The 18,027-nt window shown below is 39.0% G+C and overlaps 1 protein-coding gene across 1 annotated transcript; it reads right to left on the bottom strand.

Annotated features, from left to right (window-relative positions):
- Positions 1-620: 620 nt before the first annotated feature.
- tfap2d (transcription factor AP-2 delta (activating enhancer binding protein 2 delta)) lies at positions 621-17,345 on the bottom strand. Its single transcript, XM_015002068.2, has 7 exons — positions 16,773-17,345; positions 13,347-13,407; positions 6,625-6,790; positions 3,988-4,106; positions 3,756-3,897; positions 2,749-2,862; positions 621-837 (listed from the first exon to the last, which is right to left on the bottom strand). The coding sequence occupies exons 1-7, from the start codon at positions 17,340-17,342 to the stop codon at positions 621-623; spliced, it is 1,389 nt and encodes a 462-aa protein (XP_014857554.1). The 5' UTR covers positions 17,343-17,345.
- Positions 17,346-18,027: the final 682 nt, after the last annotated feature.

Below are 18,027 nucleotides of genomic sequence, written 5' to 3'. Positions count from 1 at the left end.
TGAACAGATCAATTATCAGAGCAGGAAAACATTTTGAGTTTTTGCAGTTTTGCAGAACAAATGCACTGATTTGTAGAGCTTCACACCCTGACCTGGAAAAATAAAACTTTTTCAGAATAAATAAATAAAGAATTAAATGTTCACTGTAAAATCCAAAATATCACCAAGTATATTTGGTCGAGTTCCTGGTGAAAATATCTTAGTGCACTTGAAATAAAACAAAATAAGTAACTTTCCAATAAGATGAAGGAGCTCGTTTTAAATCAAGAATCAGTTTCACTCAATACATTTTCTATAATTTATAAGAACTGAAAAGTTACTTTTAAGTTAGTTTTGTCTTATTTCAAATGTATTTAGTTATTTACACCAGAAACTAGACCAAAAATACTTTGTAATGTTTTGTATTTCTCACTTTCTGTGTTCGGGAAACTTAAATTAGTGTTAGACTTCCACTTAAGATAAATAAATAGGAATAAATATTTCCTTCAGAAGTTATTCAAAAAAGATGTGTGGGAGTCACACACACACACACACACACACACGCATACACAGATACACTCCTAAGATTCAGCGCTCCAAGGCACGGCAACCAGGTGTGTGAGTGTCGGGGGTAAGAGATGCTACTCAGTCTTTTCTGACTTCCCGTCTTTGTTCTGGGATTCGGCTGTTTTCCGGAGCTGCGTCTTTTCCGAGCTGCTGTTGATCTGTTGCTCGTTTGGCCCGCTCGTTTTGCCGCTCGAGTTTTTGTCCAGGTAGTTGAGCATCTCGCTGAGGACCGTCTGGAAGGTGCTGAGCGCCGCGCAGACCGCTGGCGTGCCGAAACCGTGAGTGATCAGGCTGCAGGGAGGAGACGGAGAAACGTGAGATCAACCGAGTCCAGACAAGCCAGAGGAGAGTTTGGGGTTATTTAGGACTCTTAAATCACGGCAGATTCTCTCAAAACTGCAGTGAAAGCTGCTGCTGCTGCTTCTTCATGTCCACTGAATGTTTAAATTAGGCTTCATGTGGGAGGATTTACTGGCTTCTTCCATTTGAACAGTTCTAGGTTTTGGTAAATTAGTCAATTTTCTTATACTGGCTTCTTTTTAGACACCAAAAGCTTTGATTGTCACCAAAGTATATTCAATAATAGTTGGTTTGTAAGACTTTAATTAATTTTCTAGACCTACACATCTCTATTCCTTCCTTCCCCATTATCACTTTGCACGTTTTCGTTAGGTGGCTAAAATATTTAGCTCAGAAATGCGATTTCTTCACAAAGTCATCAGAACAAGTGAGGACTATGGGGCATACAAAACATGTTTTTACATTTCTGCACAAAATCATCCTTAGATAATGAGATTTTAATCTGCTCAGTTCTTCCTTTCAGAATGTTTTGGGGCGTCTTGTCACTTTAAATCCAAATAGGTTGCTGCTGGCCACGCCCCCAAAGTCAACACTACCACCTGAAAAAATGGCTGCAAACAGATGCGCAATTACACAGCTGTATATCTTTGAAAAGCAAAAGTGGAGCCTTCTGCACAACCAACAGGAATGTAGGAAGTGGGTTCTGGATGGTAAGTCAACAACAAAACATATCTTCTCCAGCAGCCATTGTACAGCAGTAAAACCAGCTGACCAAACATGCTGGAGATCAGATTATCAGGAGGTTTTTAATCTGCTCACTTTCCAGACACCAAAAACAGCTGGGTGGTTCTTCATTTGCAGAAATAATCAGGCAGCAAAATTTAATCCATTCAGGGAAGATGAGGTCTCGGACAAATTAGCTTAAAATCTAATTTGTCTTCCTTTGATAAATTTCAAATAATGCTGAATAAAAGTCACTGCAGAGTCACAAAAACAAAATACTCATCTTTCATATTAATCACTTAAAGCAAATGTGTCAAACTCGAGGCTTGTGGGCCAAGTCTGGCCCGCCGTAGCTTTTAATGTGGCCCTACAGATTCTAGGCTAAACACTAAATGTGCTTAAATATCATATCAATCAAATCAATGCAGTTTTTATCTGTTTACTGCCAAATTATATCAATCAGTCCCTCCAGTTTCTTAAGAATTATTGTGGAAATTCACACAAAATCAACAAATTCCTGCACTTTTTTGCGCTGATACATAATTGGGAGTTTATTGCAAATTTTTCTCAAAAATTGTCAAAAACTTTCTTTCTTGTACTAAACAGCTGCCTCAGCTTTAACTGATCTCAGATTATAGTCCAGGATCTACACAGCGAGGAATAAAAAGTCATAAATAAGAGCAAATATCTCCAAATTAGAACCACAAACACTTTGATTTTTATTGGAAAAAATCATAAAAAGAATCACGAAAACCTGGAGGGACTGGAAAGATGTTCAATAATATTTAATTTTAATAATTCATTGATATTTTAACAGTTAGTGATCAGGTTTTTATCAATACACAACCGGCCCTTTAAGAGGGTTCATGGTCTGGATTTGGCCCAAAGCAAACATGAGTTCGACTCTCCTGACGTCAAGCTTGGAGTTCTTCAGTGAATATCTCAACCCTCTCTATCAGTTTGGTAACTTTTCTCAAATGTGACATTTCCCGTAATGAGGCTCCTCTCCTCTCGCTGTTTGTGCCAAATCTCCAAAAGCACAGCTGCGTCGTTTGGAAAGTAGCAAAGAGGTCACTGGCTCAACGCGCAGAGCTTCTCGCAGTAGTTTTTAAAACCACGAGTGACACAAATAGAGCGTCTCTCTCTCTCTCCTGATGTGCTAATTTGTGTAAATGCTACCTGAAGTGTGTGAGGTGTCTCTGGATGTCCAGGTCCAGGATGGGGGTCGGCCTGGAGGAGCCCAGAGGAGAGCGGTCCTGGCTCAGCAGGTCCTGGAACTCCTTACAGATTTGCCTGACAGGCAGGAGGAGGGAGAGAGGAAGGGTTGACCATCTGTCCCCGACCACAAACCCACACTTCTCCCCACAAACCCATCCATCTTCATCACTTTAAATCAGAAAAAATAAAATAAAAACTGCTAATGTAGAGAAGGACGTGGTCAGGTTTTAAAATTCACTTCAAAGAGGAGGTTTGCACCGGAGTGGGCGATTTGGATTTAAAGCTTTATCATAAAAGTGACGGTAAAATATATTGAACTCTCTTTTAGGTAACTATTGGTGTGACTGTCACAGCAAACACCAGTCACACGAAGAAGAGTAATTAAACTGCAAATGCATTTAACAGTGCAGAAAACAGCAAAACTAACCATCCAGACAGTTTGCAGGTCTTTAACTATCATCAGCTGGAATTTTTCGTGATGGCGATAAATCAAAATTATTGAGAAATTTATTACGATAAATGATATGAGGTGAAAAATGTGCTTACTGATCACTAAAAAACTTTAAGCACCAAGAAAACTTATCAAAGATGCATCTGACATGGAAATCCAGAAACATGTGAGATGAGACTATTTATGATTGTGTTTTATATGTTTACTGCAAAAACACAAAATCTTACCAAGTATTTCTGCAGCAAATATCTTAGTTCAGTTTAAATAAGAACAAACTGAGTTACAGGAGCAGAAGCCGGAGCTCGTTTTATTCCTTAATATTAATGAAAAACTGGCAGATTGTTTCACTTTAGGGAAAAGTGTCTCATTACAAGTGAAACAAATCAATATTATTGACTTAAAAGAAGCTCTGATCCCGCAGAAAGTCAGCTGTAAATTAGTTTTGTCTTATTTTACTCGGATTATTACTTGGCAATATTTTGTTTTTGTTTGCAGCGTGTTCCTGTCTCCTCCTCACTTTGTTGCCAGAACCATCTTCTTGCGTGCGTTGGTCTCTTTCGGCTCACTGTGCTGCCTCGCCAAATGTTCTCCCACCGCCTTGCTGGGAAACTCGGTCTCACAGGTGTAGCCGAAGTCCCTCGCCAGGTGGAGCGCCTCACCTGCAGCCAACAAAAAGCACCAGGAATGAGCAGGGAGGCGAGGAGTAGAGCGGATTAAATATTAAAAACGTGACGAGCGGCGTGACGCGCCTTCCACCAGGGAGGTGAGCAGCGTGACGTTGGCAGCTTTCCTCCGTCCTGCCGGCAGGTTGAGGCCCAAACGGTCGAGTTTCTCACGAAGACACCGGCCGCCGTTCTTGGACTTTGCTCTGCCAAAACAAAGTCGTACGTTTAGCTGCAGAAGGAGACGATATTTTGGGTGATCTTTTAAAGAGCTTCAGTGATGGAACTGATTTAACTTGACAAAGGCAAAGTGAGGATGAAAACATTTAATTCATTGCATAAAACGAGGTTTTGCTTTGCGCTTCGTTGTCCTGAAGGCAACAATTATTCAGTTGTAGCGGCACATTTCCCTCGCATACCGTTCTTAAGATGTATTTAGGAATGTGAAACTCAATGAGTAAAGAAATTTTACATTTAGTGACCTTTTTTGATAAAACCAAAGTGGCTCTCTGCAGAGGGCGGCATGACCTAAGGGGCGCCAAAAAATATAAAATACATCAGCAGATAATCAGTTTTTATTCAAAAAAGCTTCCTGATCTGCTCTCTGAAGTATTATAACCTCCGACGATGCTGAAGCTATTTTCTGATTTACTTTTTACACCTTCATCAAAATTAAAGGATTTATAAGTAACTTTTTTATGATTTTTTTCAGAGCTATTTGCTTTTGTCTTGATCAAAATCTTAAATATTCAGACTGTTTAGACATCAAACAGTTAATTCTGCACTGAACCGAGATTCTGTGAAACAAATTTTGAGATTTAACTGCTTATTCTTTGAGAAATAGGGCTGAAACGATTAATCTGATTAATCGATTATTGAAATAATCATCACCTTACTCAGTAATCAATTAATCGTTAACTGTGTGGGTGTAGAGCTCAAAAACAAAGGCTGTTTTCTGAAGAAACAACATAATCAGAGCAGTAATTAAACCAAAACTACACAAAATATACACACTGTACATTTTGCATTATATTAAAAAAACATTTGTCTGTAAATCTTACCAGGTATTTCTGGTCGAGTTTCTAATGCAAATATCTTGTTACACTTGAAATAAGACAAATTAACTCAAAAGTAAGTAAATAATTCCTTAATATTGATGAAAAAGTTCTGGTTCCACTGGCAGATAATTTAACTTATAAGATCATAAATGATATAAGCTCAATAATCTGCCAATAGAACTAGAGGTTTTTAATCAATATAAGGGATTATTTACTGCACTAGAAACTAGACCAAAATTACTTGGTAAGATTTTGTGTTTTTGCAGTGCGTTCTGTGCAAAACTCCTCAAATAAAGCTAAAAATAAATAAAATAATAAAAATCTCTTATTAAGCACCTTTTGTTGTCCGTTTATTATTCAGTTAATCCAAAATTAGTCAATTTATTGATAAATCCAGCAGAAAAGGCTGAACTTTCACATGTTTGAAGAGTTTTTTAGCTGCAGATGCAAACTTTGCTACAAATAATCAAGTGTCGCCTAAAGACATTTTATCTTAAATGTTTTTGTTTATCTTCATCTTTTAATGTATTTCTTACAAACAGCACTGGAACAAAACTAAGAGCCGCATTAAAAACCTTCAGGTTTTTCCTCCAAATACTGATTTCTGAGTTAAATCATTAGTTTTGTTGCTTCTAAATTAATATAAACTTGATTTCTTTGCATCTTTTTTCATATTTTGACCATTTCTCATTTTCTGCTAATACAAATCTTTGCTTGTAATTTCAGAGACATGCTGTCAGAAGCTCATGGAATAAAAGAACAATGTTTATTTTACTCAAACATAAACCTATAAAGAGTAAAATCAGAGAATCTGATCATTTTAAGTTGTCTCTTAATTTTTCCTACAGCTGTATAAATATATATTTAGACAGAAAAATGCAGATATTTTAGTACAAATTATCCAAATTTAGTTTGTTTTATGGTATCTCTCACATATATTTGTATATTTATTCTAGATTTCACTGATCATCTGAAGGGGTCTCTTAATTTTTCCAGAGCTGCATATATATATAAAAAAGAAAATCTGCAGAATGTTTCTATCCAGTTAGCTGATTAATCGTCAGAATAATTGATGGATTATTAGTTGAGCTTTTTGGCATTAATAAAACCTTAAACTAGTGAGTTGTGACGGTTGGATTGGAGGAGTTCCTCCACTCCTGCACAGTTAACACGTAGCACCAATATTTGGAGCATAATCAATATTAATCCACATAAAGACAAGCCTCTCGGTTTGTGCTGGTGTTTTTTCCCTCTGCCTTTGTTGATGCCTCGTCTGGTAGCCATATTCTCTCCCTCCTCTCTTCTCCTTTTCTCTCCAGCTCATCAATAATACAGCGCTGGCAACTCCTGCCTTCCTCTGCTGCCTGTGATCCTGGCGTGCTTTGGCCTGGTCTCGCCTCCCTCTGGCTCCCTGGGCATGGCGGCGCGTGCAGCCCCGGCCTTCTTGTGGGCGCAGAAATATATCCTCCGTTTTATCTGAGGGCTACAAAGACTCTCCGAAGCTCAGCAGCCAGATTTAGGCCTGAAAATCAAGAGCTTCTGCTACCCAAAAATCCCTCTCCACCAAAAAGAAAAGTCCTCGCTCGTCCACTGCTGCGCGTTGTGGGAGGATTTAAACGGTTAAATTAAGACATTTTGCCCATTCAGGTTGTGTTTCTGCACCGACCTGCGCAGGATGCCGCCCAGCAGGGAGGCGTTGAGGCACTCTGGCGGGGAAAGTCGTCTCTTCACCTCGGCGATGGTGACCTTGTACTTGGAGGTGGAGCTGAGCAGCGACAGGCGACCCGGTACGGAGCAGAACAGGTCTGTGGGATTCACCACGCACGTCCCGCCTGCAAACACGCAGAGGTCAGAGGTCAGAGGGGCAAAAACGGCAACGTTTGGGAATAAATGTGATTAGTGCAGGATTATCAGGGAGAGCCAGATAAGAGCTCTCCCTGATAGCTCTTATCAGGGAGAGCTACCTCATATATAAAATTATGAGAATAAAGTCATAAGTTTCTAACTTTATTCTTGTATTATTTCGACTTTATTCTCAATATTTTCACATTAGTCTTGTAATATTATGATTTTATTTTCATTTTTTTCAACTTTATTCTTGTAATATATTGCTTTATTTTTCATACTACAACCTTTTTCTCTGAATATTTTCACATTATTCTCATAATATGACTTTATTTTCATTATTTCAACTTTATTCTCTTAATATTTTGACTTTTGTCTTATTATATGATTTTAATCTTGTATTATTTTGATTTTATTCTCATACTACTTCATTTTCTTCATAGTATGGCCCTAATACTAACCGATTAGGACAGATTATAGTCTTTGACATTTCAATGTTTATCAACATGTTAACTTAACTGATAGTTTTTAATTGCTGAGATGTTTGAATTTTGTCCAAAAAAGTGAAATATGTAATTCAAAAGCAGAATTAAGGCCAGTAAATCTGTTAAACTGTGCAACTTATTTATGAATATATGAGTAATATTTTGTGTTTTATCAATTTGAGACGTATTTATGTGTTTCTTCCTGTTACTCACTTCCAGTCCTAAATAATTACAGCAGCAGAAAATATTTTCATGTTTGATTATTATTAATGGAGCAACTTATGAAAGTATTAAACCCCTGCAGCTTTAACACAACCCCATCAGCCTGCTTTGTTTTCCCAGGGACAGAATAAAATGTACCTAATATATCTGGTGTGTTTTAAAGGATCTGAAGAGCTACGGGAGCCCACAAGGACATTTTAATATTAAAAGAAATCTGGATGTTCCTTCTGCTCCGTTTGCATTCAGGAAACTCATTTCTGGTCATAAACTGACATATTATTCCTTTAAAATAAAGAAGAATACTTAGCAAGAGGCTTGTTTGAGGGTAAATGTATATTTGTTTAAAAGAAACGTGTAGATTTGTTGTTTCGTTGAGATGATCCTCATGTTCATCTGTGTGAAATCTGGTTTAATCCTGAAGGCAAAGCAAAGAAAAGAAATGTGCAGATGTGACAGGATCAATGAGAAAATCTTTTATCTCGTTTCTCGCTCAGGTTTCATTTCTAATGATTTATAAAGAGTCAGACGGGTGGAAAGTTGGCGCATGAGAAGAAAACTTTTTGCATTTCAACATGAACCCTAAAGCCAGAACATCCAGTCAGGTCTGCATGTTTCAAATCGACTCTTTCCAGCCTGAACCCATTGTTCCCCGAAAATTTAAATCGTAAAAAAAAACAAACTCATTTCTAAAGCGCTGAAGCAAAACTTTTATCTATCAGATCATTTCTGACCAATCATCTCAGGAAAATCCTCACAGAAAGGAAGGCAAACCTCAAGCAGACATTTAAATATAACATCATCTGCATGTATTCGTGTTCCAGGTTCGGCTCAGAATTAAAGTTTATGTAAGAGTTTTTCTTCCAGGAGGGGAAAAACAAAAGCGAAGCCTTCAAGATGCAGAAAGCGGCTTCGCATTATTAATCACACCTGCATCAGCAGGTCCTGACCGAGATGCATTTATGTACAGATGTAAAATATGTATTGACTTCTCTGGGTGTGTGTTTTCATTATTAGGCTTTCACTGGAGCGAACAGCCTAAGTGGCTGAAATGCAAGGTTTCTGTCGATCCACTGTGGGCTATGTTCTATTATTTATCCGCCTCGTTATCAGATCTAACAGCAGGGTGTGTCGCTTTGTTATTAGCCGCGTTGGAAGTGATGAAGTGAAATAAAAAGACGCCTTTTAGGCTGATGGAGCGGCACTGCAGGCTAAGATCGGACGATCCTTTCTGGAGGTAATTTGACCACCAACAAGGTTTTTATTGCATGACAACTCACTGTAGAAGCATCAGTGCATCTACTGTTAGATACTTTTGTGTCTTTTGGGTAAATCTAATTCAGTTTTAAAAGGAAAATATTTATCCTAATATGAAATATAATAATGAAGCAGATCCACAAGCTTTACAAAATCAGGGTTTTTCTCGTTAAAGGGCCGGTATTATGTGTTTACACCAAAATCAAGTAACTTTGTCAACTTCAGAACAGAATTAAATCATCTGAATTACTTCTTGCTTTTAAAATAAGCTCAGCTCATTGGCATCAATGCAAACTTGCATTCATGACACAAAAACACAAATAAAAAACAAAGTAAAAACTTTCCATGCACATTTGATTTAAATTTTAATTATTTTGCACTAATCTAATTGTAACTTAAAAGCTAACAAATGATGCCGTGCAACTCCTGCTGAACATCTGTAGCAATATGTGATTGTAGAGAAATGTTTATTTCGTTTATGAAGAATAATTTATATAGTTTGTCTAAATGTAGGAAGACGGGCGAGTTGGGAACTCGACCAATGAGGCCCAATTTCAAAGCACTAAATTACCAAATAAATTTACTTTTGACTCATGTTTGATATATAATATTTTTAACAACTGCAAACGTCTCAATCTCCTCGTTTTCTACATCTAATTTCACTGCAGAGCAATCAGATAAAACATGTTGAATTCGAGACGAAGACGACATAAAACAGGAAAAACCTTAAAAAATAAGAGATTTGAATCATGTAGACTTGAACATTTGGTTTGTTTTTATATTTTGATGATATTTATGCACTAAGTTTTGAACTTTACAAAGTGTTGATTCAGTGTAAGCAAAAAACAAATTTGTTTTTTGTAGTTAAAATAAAACAAAATGTAAGTGAATTGTAAGCATGACGGTGATTAATGTGTGTTTTTTGTCCTGGAATGAAACTTTATACATAAATTTAAAAGGCATTTTCAGAATATTCTCTTTTTACACTTCAGTCTCGATAAAATGTTTTTCCCTCTCGCTTCTTAAAACGTTTGCGCTGCCTTTAGTAGTAAAGTGTTGACTTTTTAGTTATTTTCTGAATCCAGCCTGATCTTGCATGAATTCATCAGTTATAAATTTCTTTTCAGATTCTGTCCCACATCACCTGAAACTTCCTGCCTCAAATAATAACCTCTCATTTTCCAGAAGATGAGAATTTTAAGAGGAAAATTGAATATTTTCTAAAAACTGAAGTGATTTTCTGTTTTGACCCCAAGTTTTATATCGTCATTAAAAAAGTTGTAACCTTAAACAAAGTTATTCCTCTTTTCTCTGGATTAAAGCAATCAACTATAAAGCTGATCATCAATGAAGTAATCAGATGTATTGGCTAAAGGTAGAGAACTAGATAAGATCATTTCGGTAAAAACTTTCCTCTTGGAGCTGCAGGATTAGCATTAAGCTGCAATTTATTGTAGTAGGAAATTTGAATAAACGTATATGAGCTTTTATGTTTGTTGACTTTTATGTTATGAGTTTTTTTTAGCTTAGCTATAGAAATGTGCATGCTAGTAAATCTGACCTGACGCTGCTCAGCAGCCAGACCCGCCACACTTTGAATTACCAAAACAAAACGAACAAAAGTCTTAAAAGTAACCATCCTCAACATATTAGATACTGAAGTTTGATACTTTTGAAGCTTTAATTGGCATCATATATTATTATTATTATTATTTATTATTATTATTAATGCTGCACTGATGCTGTTAGTGGGTTGAAATTATCCTCAGATCTGTTGGCGTCCAAATGAAATAAAGGGAAATTTGAATTAAGACGATTAATCGTGTTTTTATTTGTATCTTATATGCATTTTGTTTACCTGCCTTGGGAGAACAGATAGAAATTAGCCGGGGGCCAAATCTTTTTAAACCGTTCTTGTGGATGACAAATAAATAAACATAAACTAAACTAAACAAGCTGTACCCTGTTTTTTTTCTTCTTCCTCCTCCACTGACAATCTTTTATTCATAGTCAGCAGAAATGTTGTGGCTTTTCCTCATTTTCTGGCTCCAGGAAGACTGTTATATAAATAAAGAAGAGGTGTCATCCAGCTGCTTTGCAGCTTTCATACCTGGAACACCTCGCTGCAGTGGAAACAAAGGCCGGCTGGACTCCAGCTGCACCATTTGTACCAGCATCCACTTCCACTCAGCCTGTCAAACATGGACGACTGGAGGCTCAAGGAATCGATAGATAAGGCTGCTGTTCGTTAAGCTGGCGCGTGCGCGGCCCCGTGTCTGGGCACGATGTGACACGAACCCGCGCTCACCTGTCCGTCAGGCTCACGCGCTCTGACAGGGGGGCGCGCGTCTCTGAAAGCCGCGCGGTTCACATCATATTAATTCCCCTAAAAATGTTTTGATTCAAAGTAGTTTGTATTTTATGTTGCCAAGGGCGATCGAAAAGAGCTATTGCCGGTAGTGCAGTCAGTGGAGCGCGCGGGCCCAGAGGCGATAACGGTATTTAAGCAACGGAGAGTAGCCTCGGGCTGCGGCGCGAGCGGCGGGCGGGATCACACGCGGAATCAAGCGCCTTTTACGAGTTTGCCACGAAAATTAAAGAAAAAGAGACGAGGGCCAAATGCCATTCTCCTCATATTTTAACAACAATGTTTATAGCTGCAAAAAGAGAAAGGGGGGGAAAAAAAGAAGAGCTGATGTGCGTGCGTGCGTGCGCGGGGAAACGTAGCGGGGGCGCGCGTCAGACAGATCAGCTTGATCTTTCCGGGCTGCTGTTAGGCTGAAGAAGTGGGAAAAGGGAAAGCAGCGTGATTAAAAACACAGACGACTCCTCCTAAGTAGGATCCGCATTTCTTGAGTGATTTTCTTTTGAAAAAGGTTATGTGAATATTCATGCCGCCAAAGCCGCAGTCAGAAAGAACAACATTAATATGATCTCGGCTGAATCCGGGGGCCCCGCTCGGCATTAGCATATCAAAGCGTGCGCCCGAGGCGAGAGAAGCTATCGATACGGGAGCGGGAGGTAAAGCAAAGATTATTGGTTGTGATGGTTGCAGCGGCTGAGCTCAGGGCCAAATACGGCGCACCATTAACCGAAAGTGATGGCGGAGGGATTCCCGCGTCAATCCGAGAGAAAAGCCCCAACACCTAGGCAGGGCAGGGCTGATGAAAAATTAAACCCAAAAGACACCAGCCTTCCTTTCTGCCTCTGTGTGGAAAATTACACACAGTCACCATGCAGGAAAAGAAACACAAGCGAGCTTTGATGGAGCAAAAAGAAGATCCGCAGCGTGTTTTAAGCCCCACTCGTGAGGAAACAGGACGGCCTGCTACGTGTTTATTCAGGCTCAAACAACACGCGCACAGGTAGATTCAGACACCTTCATCCTCCAAACCCACAGGCTAAATCTGCGCTCTGCAGTCCAGTCTGATAAATAATAATATCTAAAGTAAACAGCATATTTAGGAAGCAATAGGAATCAAATGTAGACCCAATTGTATAAATTTTAAATAAATTTAATTGATAAATGCTAGATTACTGCAATGGTGAGCTACTAAAGTGATTGAAAATTAAAGATAAAAGACTTGAACAGATTAGAAATTGTATTTTTATTATTTATTATAATAACTGACTGACTTTTTTTATGGCTCACTGCCCAAGGTGCCATTTTATAAGGGGCAGCACAAACAAGTTTTTTATTGCTTATTTGTTTAACTCAATAAGGCATCTCCAGCTCCAGTGAATAGTGTAAATACAAATTTGATCAAAATCTACATATCGATAACAGCAAAGCTGGGTTATTCTGTTAAATTAAAGCCCCAATACGCTAATTTGTAAGAAATCTTAGCAATGTTTAATCACTTTTTGTTTTTAAATTCAACAAAATGGAACTAAATATTCCATTTGTAAAGCAACTTTTATTTATTCTATTGAATGTGACTGAAAAATTCTCCTTGCTTTTAAGGCACTAGCATAGTCAGCTAGCTTCTCTACAATCCTTTCTTACAACAAAAACATCGGCTGCAAACATATCGTATTATATCATATGTTGATCATTTATTAGTATTTTATTTCCTGTAAAGTCTGTAAAATTTGAGTGACAACGGAAGTAAAACTCCTTGATCGTGCTCACAGCTAACAACGCAGCTAATAATGGTAATTCGGATTAGCATAAACGGTAAACAAAACAGGTAGCCTAGCATTGCCTTTTGATGTGTCATTTAGCATTATTATTATTATTATTATTATTATTATTACTACGCATTAGTTCGTGACTTTGTTGACATTTTAATTGTCTGGGAGAGTTTAGTGAGCCTGCACAAAAAAAAAAAAAAACGTAGGTGTTGAGTGACAGTTCGTTTCACGGTGGAAGTGGGGAGCAGTGCGGGTGTGTGTGCGTGTAGTGTTTAAACAGGCGAGAAAAGCGGTGCCGTTCCTGCTGTAACATGTTGACAGCAGACAAGAGAGGAGTGTTCCGCCTGTTTGTCTATCTGCTCGCTGTCTTGTCTTGTGTCGAGCCGTGACTGTTTTCCACGGCCTCCGGTGCAACAACACAGAGAGGAAATAAACGGGGGGTCCTTACCTCTCCGGATGACGCCCCCTTGGCCGTTCAGTACGAGCCCACACTGCGCCTCCACGGAGCCCTGCAGAGACAAGCGCTCATTAGTTTGGCAGACTGTAAAAACACGCCTGCTGCTGCAAAAGCCTGTAATATGTTTGTTGTTTTTACGCGCAGGTGCGCAAAACATTCAGCTGTGAACTGAAAATCCGCCATGTGAGGAAAGTATTTCATGTGAATATTTGTTTTAATGGATGAGTTTCCCAACTTTGCAAGTGAAAATAAAACAAAAAATTAATTGAGAGATTCTAGAAGTGAATTTTTTACACATTTTAGCTTTTTAAAGACTATTTAAGAGTTTACAAATCCTTGCTTTTAATTTGTTTGGATAAAAAATATCCAAAATGTGACTTTTTTGCTCGTCCAGGTTTAGCCTAACCAAGAACACTTCAGTTTAGAGTACAGGACATGACTATTTTTTTTTTTGTTCTTTTACAATATCACATCAAAGGGGGAAATGTAATTCCTACAAATTTTATGTGCAAAATATTTTTTTTATAAATATCAACAAAGAGGAATAAAGATGAATATTTTATCCAATTATTTCACTCAAAACCCAGCCATTATCTCCCTTTATCCCAGAAAGAATAGAAAAAAACTGAGTTAAAATGTGACATTAATCCACATTGTGTCAACTGAAAGATCACATATTTTAGTCAAAAATCAAGAGGTGGGAAATATTTTAAAAGTTAGGATTTTGCTGAAACTATAAAATCAGGCGACTTTTGAAAACATAAAAACAAATAGAGTGTCGTCACCTTCCTAAAATATTGTCACTTTTGGTTTAAAGAAAAGTCACTTTTATAAAGGTGAAAATATTGTTTTGGAGAGAAAAAAAACACAAAGTAGTATTAATATTCTTGTTTAAATAAAAAAAACAGACCCAAATGTTTACATTCTGTCAGAACAAAATGTCTAATGAAACTCAAGACATTCTGTTATCATCTTTAATTTTAGTATTTTTAACGCCCCCCAACCCCTGTCCAAAACTTTCTGGAGGCGCCCCTGTCCTCCATCAATTCAACTTCATAAATATAAAGCTCTGGAAAAGATTAAGAGTCCATTGAAAACCTCCTGGGTTAAAACATTGGTGTTGTTGTTTCTAAATGAATATAAACTTGTTTTCTTTGCATTATTTGAGCTCTGAAAGCACTGCATCTTTTTTATTTTTATTTTGACAGTTTCTCATTTCCTGCTAATAAATACTAAATTTCTGCTTGTAATTTCAGAGACATGTTGTCAGTAGTTCATAGAATAAAAGTACATTGTTTGTTTTACTCAAACAGAAACCTATAAAAAGTAAAATCAGAAAACTTATAATTCTAAGACAATTTTAGGTTATACACACACACACACACACACACACACACACACACACACACACACACACACACACACACATATATATATATATATATATAGCTTTGGGCTATAGCAAATAGAGGGAAGCCATTTTGTTAGAAAGTGCACACCACTACACCACTTAGGAGGCTTGGAGCAAATCTGAGGTCACAGTATCATGAAAGATGCTGCTCACGGTTCGCTCAGAAACGAGCCTAATTTCACTCATCCTGACTCAGAAATCCGCTGAGTGTCCAGAGTTGGCAGCAACATCCTGATACCTGTTGAAATCTGGAGGTAAACGCAGATCTGGGCCTGCATGTATGGAGATCTGACATCAGATCCGGATCAGACTCGCGTGCTATCAACAATGTCATCAAAAAGGAGAACACGCGATTTTTATTCAGAAAACACTTAATCCCTGTGCGAGCCTCCAGGCCTGGCCCACGCAGAACCCCCTCTGATTAAAATAAACTGGGAGGAGACGGGTAAAAAAAATAATAAAAAGAAAAGACAGATAGAAGGTTTATGGAGCGCCTTCTTAACCAGCTCCTGCTCTGTTTCTTTTCTTCTTATTCCGGAGCTAAAGTGATTATAAAATCAATATACAAAACGCAGAGGTCTTGCATGAATTAGCTCGCTGACGGGGAAAGGTGTGGCAGCTGCTTTGTTCGCCATGAAAATCTCTTTAACGCGCTCAAAGATGCGACGGGGCTGCGGGAGACCAAGGCAGGGCGCATCTGTTGGGTTCATGCATCCGCCTCGTGCAAGCTCAGGTTCACAAGCCGCTCCTTTCTTTTCGGCATATAAAAGGTCAAAGTGCGCCCTCTAAAATCCCACAAGCCTCCAGTGAAACGGTATGTAAAAAACAACTAAAAGGAGCCGAAGAATATCATAAAAATTCTAAATTGAATGAAAAAATGAAATCTATCAATCTAAAAATTATTTGCATCGATATTATATATTTTCATTACGTCAAAATATAAATTAAATCACATGCGCTAATTTTAAAATTAGAAATACCCGACACTTAAAAAATAACTAAAAAATAGATACAAAGTATTCCATAATATTTACAGTCCATGCGTAATTACCTATTTTATATTTTATAACCTTACAATTATATTATCAAATTATAATAAGACATCATAATTTCTATTTAGATAATATCATTTGTAATTCATGCAAAATACATATTTAAAACCATATTTACTGTTCTGGATTTACAACTTTTGAAAAAGAAAAAAAAGTAAAATAAAAAATGAGACTTTAACCAGTTGAACAAATTCTGCTTTGGAGAAAAAAAAAAAAAACATTTTACGCGACTGAAATTACGTGTCAGTTTGTTTAACCAGCGCCGCGTCTTTAAAACCGGCTCAGATGTCGCTGCATAAGTAACAAAGTTGATTGACGTTAAGTCCGTAATTGGATAAACTACGGTGCTTTATGCTGCTCGAGTCGGCTATTGTGTCCCGAAGCCCGATCCGTTAATCCGCCCTTTACCGGAGAATGGAGCAACCAGCGGCTTTTCTTTGCCCCAGCAGACACACACACACACACCCACACACACCCTTTTTTCAACTTGGCCATTTCTTTACATCGAAAGGAATTATGTAAAATATGGGTCACGTGTGTTTCTGGGAGAAATAAAGGGATGGTTTCACAATAGGGCGGTATAGACTGCCAGTCAATTAACCTTTAGAAACGGGCCTGCCTTTCAGAGGCGTCGTGCCGTGTGGACTTGACATTTACTTAGCCCGCTTTTTGTACGCTCACGTTTTGCTTCGGAAACAAAATTATCTCAAGATCAAATCCAATGTGAGTAAAGTTACAGTCCCTGAGTGGAAAGCGTCGAGTCTCACAGACAGACGTCTGTTAATCTGTTCAGCATTTCGGAACTGCAGTGGAACAAGAGGGGGAGGTTTTTGATTAGTGGGCCAGTGGGGCAGGGATATATCCGTGTTTACTACTTCTTGTTAAAGCAATCACAATGGAGATTTGTTTGTTTGTTTTTTATGTTTTGGGTCTGGATTCGGAGGCCGCCGGTACCTGCAGGTCGTCTGCCGCCGGCGGAGGGAGGCCCAGGCCGGCGGCGGGCAGCAGCCTCTGGTCCGGGTGGTGCATGCCTACGCCGTAGGCTTGAGAGCCGTGTGACGTCATCAGCGACAAGTCATGGCGCCGGTAAGCGTCGAGGCAGCCCAGCTCTCGCCGCTGCTGCTCGTCCAGGCACGAGGACTTGAGGGCCGAGCGCGCGTTGTGGAGGTTGATGAAGTCGGCGGGCTCCCCGTGGTGGATCTGCTGGTAGTACTGGCCGGAGTGCAGCGAGTTCAGCCCGTAGGCCTCCGGGGCCACGGCCGGGTGGGAGTGCTGGAACTCGTAGTGGAAGGACTGGTGGTGCAGGGGCGTGTACTGGTGGTTGGCCGAGAAGTAGGGCGAGGCGAACTCCGTCCCCGCCGGCGCTGGGTAGGTGAGCGGCGACGAGGAGGAGTAGGCGACCGAGGAGTTGGCCACCGACTCCAGACAACCGAGCTGCATGAGCCGGTAGCTGTTTGAACCGTCGTGACGTATCTGGAAGATAATAAAGAGACAGGGAAAGATATGAGCAGTGTCATTTAGCATCAGCCGGTGTCTCCTCTCTGCCTCCCAAACACACTCCAAAACACAACTCACACACTCTCAAAGCGGTTTTTTTTTCTTCCTCTCTCCTCCTCACTTTAAACCACCTGAAGGAGATGTCATTTCAACGCGCCTGGGAGGGGAACGATCGCGCTGCAACAGGAGCAATAGGTAGTTTTTTTCCCTCCTTTTGGCATGCCTGTCACTCTCTGTGCAGCATTTAAAAAGGCGTGCTTTTATATGTTATTATTATTACCGAGCTGCTGGCAAATTCACTACCCAGCCCTGCTGCTCGCCATGGAGGAGACACAAAGGCGAGTTCTGCCCTGAAATGTCCTAATCACTCACATTTATAATAAAAATAAAACCCAAATAAGACTCTTTTAGCCACTTCCTTTTCTGTTCTTGCACTCCATGAACTACTTTTCTTTTACAGTTTAACCAAAACCATTTTTTCCCAACTCGGCACCCTTCGCTTTTATTCTATAAATTAAATCCTATTAAATGAAATAAAGCAGCCTACCTCTGCGTCGTGGACAAGTCCGGGGAAGGTCGCTGACATTGTTCTTTCTCCAAAATAACCCGTAATATTTTGGTCTTACTCTCCTATACGACCCGATCGAATAATAATAGTAACAATAACGATGATAATAATAATAATAATTTAAAAAGTGCTTTAAAATCCTCC

This window comes from Poecilia mexicana, unplaced genomic scaffold, assembly GCF_051168715.1.
Source record: "Poecilia mexicana isolate PSO_F unplaced genomic scaffold, ASM5116871v1 scaffold_21, whole genome shotgun sequence".
NCBI lineage: Eukaryota > Metazoa > Chordata > Actinopteri > Cyprinodontiformes > Poeciliidae > Poecilia > Poecilia mexicana.
The sequence above is the reverse complement of the archived record's forward strand: the minus strand, read 5'-3'. Positions and strand labels throughout refer to the sequence as shown.